At 36.5% G+C, this 6,000-nt stretch overlaps 1 protein-coding gene across 1 annotated transcript in view; it reads right to left on the reverse strand.

Moving 5' to 3' along the window:
- Positions 1-537: 537 nt before the first annotated feature.
- Positions 538-6,000, reverse strand: part of LOC146600354 (adhesion G protein-coupled receptor A3-like) — a 219,806-nt gene continuing 214,343 nt past the window's right edge. The window contains exon 18 of the mRNA XM_085325737.1: positions 538-4,528. Coding sequence (XP_085181863.1) covers positions 3,307-4,528 — 1,222 coding nt within the window. The 3' untranslated portion in view covers positions 538-3,306. The remainder of the gene's footprint in view (positions 4,529-6,000) is intronic.

A 6,000-nucleotide genomic window follows, 5' to 3' on the forward strand; every position in this document is an offset into this window, starting at 1 on the left:
GACAATCTGAAATTTGATTGTGAAAACTGGGATTTGTATATGCAGAGAAGAACAGTGCATCATCACAGCATATTTTTACTCCAGTAGAACTGACAGTCCTTCAGATTTCTGTTGATTGAATCTTTCTGCAAAAATTATCTTTTGGGATGAAGTTTCTCATGCTTGATCTCAGAGCAGAAAGTGGACAGTAAAAATCTGTTCAGTCATTTTTACGGCATCCATGAATCACTAAAACTTATGCTGACACTGAAGAATGTAACATATGCATGTCCATGAGGAATTTACTAGGACAATATATCTCTCGTATTTCAGTTATTTCATTGACTTTATTTTTATAGGAAAGGAAATCACGTAAAGTAGTAATGATTCACTGACTATAATTGAATAAAATCGCACAACAAAACAAAGCCAAACTCCCAAAACATTGAAATTATCTCATTTATCTTAAGGAAAAAAAAGAAGTCAAAAGCACAAAAAGCATTTTGGTCAAATTTGATGTTACAAAACATTTTTATATTTATTTAATATCATGTTCTCCTACTTTGTAGTTATACTGTATATTTTCTGAAAAAATAATATGCAAACAGATTATTGCATAACACATCTTTTCCAAATTAGCCAAGAAATATTCACTAAATTAATTTTTTAACACAATAAGAAAAATGTTTTAATATTTTACGTTTAAATTCCAGAGAGTTTTATCACATAAGATATTCTGTGGAAAGCAGCACCTATTTACTTCTTTGTAAGCCATTATGAAGATCAAACAAGCCTCTCAGACAAAACAACAGAGGTGATTGAAACACAAGCAGAAGAAAACAGCTCACTGAGTGGGTTCTTGCAGAGTGAGTATTTCACTTGTCTGTGTGTGAAATATTTTGCATAATGGTCTACAGACCTCCTAGGATTTTGCTATTACAGAATATACATATATAGTGCCGAGACACAGAGAAGTGGTATTTCACATTATGTTTATGCTTTTTTAGGGCTCACTGTCTATGTGGAATGAGATAAAGTAATACTAAAAGAAAATAATCATAAAACAGCAAATATTTCATTATGCAAACAAAGAAAAATACTGTATTTTAGTTTAGTGGCAGTTCAAGCATATACAGCATATACATAATAAAGCTCAGGCCTTTTTTTTTTTTTTTTTTTTTTTTTTTGCATTAACTAAAGAAGCAGTCATGAAACCATTGTATATTGGCTTAAAACTTGACAACCACCTAGTGCATTCTTCTTGCTCACCTTTTAAAAACACACAATCTGAGATGGATACATTGCACTGCTGGAGTTTACAATATATATTTCAAATTTACAAAAATACAGAAAAAAACAAGATTTCTTGCACTCAGATACTGAGCATTAACCCTTTGAGTACTAATTCCCACCTGCAACACTGCAGAACACATTCATCTGACTTACATGTTTTTATAACATTCTAGCAATTATAATTGTCATCTTTATGTACACTGGTAGGAAATGTATTCCTATATATATATATAAAAAAAAGGTAGAGGCTAATAAACTGCTTATAACAGAAAAACAGTTGAAGTATGCGAAGATTTCTGCAAAATATGCACAGAGCATCACAGACTGATGATCTCTCAAGGGATTTCTTCTATTTCCTCTGCTCTCTTTAGCAATGTAACAATTACATAAGCCTGCATTAAGACATGACAAAAAACTTTCTCATGTGGCCATACAGAATTGTGCTTTTTCTCTTATTCATGGATGCACTGCTCACTTTTCACTGTAGACATTTTTCTCTTAGCACTATGCTCCTATTCACTTTATGTGATCCATTACTATTCTGCACCCTTCTTATTTGAAAAAAGCGGTTTCATTTCATATAGAGATAATTATGATTCAGTTCTGTACTGTGAGTTGATGCTTTGTGTCCAGCTGTTCATGGAAACATGAAAAAATTTCTTGTCAAGAGCCTTGTTAATAGAGAATGTTGCTGACCCTTGAATGCCCTACAATTCAGCAGAAATCCTGAATAGAAAGAGCTTGTTCTGAAGGTCAGATTTGCATTAAAGAATGAAGAAAACTGAAATTTCCTAGGAGAGAAAATGGGTTTGCACATAGTAAGAGGTGAAATTAATAAAGGGAATCTAAAAAGTTGCATTTTTGGAAAAATGACTGAGCTTTCTCTTTCCTGACAACTGTGGACTACATTGATCATGTAACCAAATGGTCAATATCATATATACAGTCTCTCTGAATTAGAATAAGCTATTTTTTAAGAAAATAACTGTAGTCCTCAAAGAGTTAATGATAAAACTGCTCTACCTTAACAGATCTGGAAAGGTTATCGTGAAACAGCTTACAGATTTGCTCCAAAGGCATACTTTACAAAGAAGTGTAAAACTTGTTGAGACAATTGCTATTACACTGCACAGTGTCACATACAATGAGTAGTGCATGCTCTGTAAAGACATTAGAGTGGACCCTTATCAAAGCTATCATATAACCTTATAAAAGGATTGTGCCACTTAAACTAGTGCAGAGTGATTTTTTTTCGTGGATTTATAATGCTCTAGATTAATATCAATAGGGTTTTTCACAGCCGTGTACAACACCTTTTTTTTTTGTTCTTTTTTTAACACATGTAACACTAGAAAACAGCAAATGGTATATCCTGACATATGTCATGCAAAATACAACCAATACAGCACCATAGATGTAACAGATATTACCTAGCACTTCTCTCCAACAAGAAAAGGGACATAACAGAGACTGTACATTACACGATTTTACAGGCCGTATGCTACAGAAGATCTTTAGAGGCAGTATCACTTTTGTAGATCTAAAAAGCTGTAATTTTATAAAATCCTATATAGCATTTCTACTGTAGTTACTTCTGATTAAAATCCATGGCACATTAATAATATTTTGCTACAAAAATAAATAAGTAAAAGTTTAAGATGTTGATATGTTTATAAAAAGTGTTTGAAGTTACTACAGAAAAGTCAAAATAATGAACAAAAACGATGTACTTCTAAAGAAATATAGTTCTGTATAACAAAAGGATATTGCCTCTTATATTCAGTTCTCTAGACTTTATTTTCTAATTATCTTTCAGAACAATTTTATAACTTTCTTCTAAAAATAACTTCACTTTTAAAACACTATCACTTATCTCTCTTTTAGTCTCTTCTTATTAAGGAAAAGGAAAGAAAGATGGAAAAGCTGTACAATTGTCTCATGTGCTACACAAATATGTCATCTTACTTAGTTTAGAAGCAAAACAAAGCCTACGATGATTTAGGTGGAACAAAAGCCAATAGGAGGGCCTGGGAACTACACAGTAGTTTCATTTTTCCAAGGGCCAGTTTTGATATTTCCTGTACTGTCTGAGCTGTACATCATGGCTTCATGCACGTTTCCCTTGAGAATGCCGTTGTGATTCGTCGTGTTAAACGGCAACGACTGTGTCCGTGGGTGCATTTCAAAATGAGCTGTGTGGTGCACAGTGTCACTTTCTGGCATCTTAGCACAACTATATATGACAGTACTCGCGTCGCTGCTTTCCGGCTGGTTGACGGTAGGATAGGGATCACTTTTTGCGCAGCAGGCCCTCCTGTGACCCGACTGGCTGTCGTGCGTACTGTGGGGACTGTCTGTGTGCGAACTGTGGATGCTGCCATCAATACTTGAAGGAATGTGATAGGCGTACTCTCTTTCACCTGCAGACCTATGCCGACTAAAATAACGTGGCTTAGTTCTGCCTTTCAGACATCTGTGAATGTGCATGTTGGGTCTGAAGGTTCCCTCGTTGTGGACGTGAATATGAGCTTCATCATCAAGTAGCTGATCACAGTGCATTTTTGCGCAACATGGTGTCACGGGAGAAAGGCAGTTAACGTGATTTTGAACTGCTTGTAGATTAGTAAGTTTGCAGTGGCTGGCAGCAGGGTGATTAAACACAGCTGATTTGTTGGGACACGGTGATTCCTGAAGACAAGGTGCATGAACTTGAGTGTCACCATTGACATTAACTTTTGGGCGCACATTAACTTGGACTGAATAGGTGTTTCTTCTAGATGGGCAACAGGACCACCAGCAATGCCAGACATCATCTCGCTTTGCACAGTGGTGGATCAGGATGAAAAGCCCCAAAGTCACRCAAAATGCTCCATAAAGACAGCTAAATATCATATCCAAGAAATGCCCTTGAGAAACTGCAAGTGCTCCAAAGGTCCAAGTGGCAGTAAACAGGAATAAAGTGAATGCGGCGGCTCGAAGCTGAGCCTTAAATGAATGCTCATTTTCCAATAACGATGAAGAAATCAAGGAGCATGTTGTCTGGGGAACGGACACAGGGTCTGTGATATGACCGTGGCCCGCTTCAGTACTTGCCATTCTCTGTGGATCTTCTGTCCTTTCCTTCAACTCATACTTGCGTTCAGGATGGCGCTTCAGCTGCACGTAAGTGCAGAGAAAGTAAACACAGGTGACTAGCACAATGAATGCTACTGGCCCATAAAAAGCACCAAGACTAGGCTCCCATGCCATCCAACAACTGCAAACAACAAAAGAGACAGAGTCAAAAACTTTTTATAGCCCATGTTAGGTGTGGTGGGTGACAGACTGATGTGAAACCAGGCTGTTGAGTGACTTACATATATAACCCAACAGTGTCTCAGAAAGTCAGACTTGTTTGTTATGGAGAAAGGGAGTGTGTCTTTAATATCAATTAAGCTGAGATATCATTTTCACATTTTGTAATAAAGTAAAATATCTAGTATAATTTATAGCATATTGAAGCTGAAACTTTCCGAGAAATGTAGGTCAGTTCAGAACCCAGAATTGCACTGAAGTATAASACGGTTTCTGTTAACCTTTTCTAGACTATTATAAATGTCAGCTCTAATACTTTGATTAAAAAGCAAATGAGGCATAGTTTATCCAATCTGCACGAGCAATAGGAATGTACAGATTTCAATGGTTTGTATCCATGAACATTTATACAAACTTCTAAGCCTGAAGATTGCTCTTACAGAATTTTCTTGTTGCTCTAGTAGAGACCAGCCTGGGTAATAAAGGGAGCCTGGAAAAAACKATTCCCAGTTGAAGAGTCACTGGTTTCTGTCAGTGAGTGGACTTAAAAGATATATGCTACTTCTGAGGTTTTGTCACAGTTTTTTCAATTCCTGGGGGTTAATTTACATCCATTTGAGTATCTTCAGACATCTTGGGGATATTTATGGTCTCTTTATGGCACGCTGGTAATACAGTTTTATTGTAGCATGGATCATTATTTAACCTATGCTTTAAATAATCACAATTGTTTAGAGTAATTTTATGTAGTTCATAGGCTAGTAAGAGCTGCAYGAGCCTCAGTCAGCTGCATAATTTGTTACCAGTCTAACAGGATGGTCCTGAGGATGAATGATCTAATCAAATAAACATGGCACAAGAAAGCACTTCTCGCTAATGAAATCCCAGCTGGAAACTGGAAGAATTTTTTGTGGGGAGCCTAGTTTGCTTACTACTACTTTTTTACTACTAGTTGTCTAATTTTTTACTGTAGGATCTACTTTTAGTCACCGCTAAAGACATGCTATTGCACTAGTAGGGCTGTTGGTATAAGCTGGTACAACTGTTACTAGGTTCTTATATTGTAAATATCTCTTGGGTTGCTGGATAGAGGAATAAGCGATTTTCCTCATCTGTTAGGCTAGAACAAGAGGAGGTGGGCTTAAACTTCAGCAAGTTTTTCAAAAAGTTTCCTAGACATTAAGAAAATCAGGATTTCCAAAACTGTAGAAACAGATTGTGATGTATCCGTTACTGGAGCATTTAAAACATCTCAGATAAGTAACAGTCAGGAATGGTTTGGATAGAGMTAATTTTTCCACTGGGTCAGAAGAATAGATCAGGTGATTTGTCACAATCCACACTGGGCTAAAAGTGACACTCTGTGACACTTCCTCCTCATTTAGGTGGGCCAGACTGGTTGCAGTCCCTCCAACACAATGAGGAACCTTCCCT

The sequence above is a fragment of the Rhea americana genome, unplaced genomic scaffold (genome assembly GCF_003343005.1).
Source record: "Rhea americana isolate MKP2758 unplaced genomic scaffold, rheAme1 scaffold_122, whole genome shotgun sequence".
Lineage (NCBI taxonomy): Eukaryota > Metazoa > Chordata > Aves > Rheiformes > Rheidae > Rhea > Rhea americana.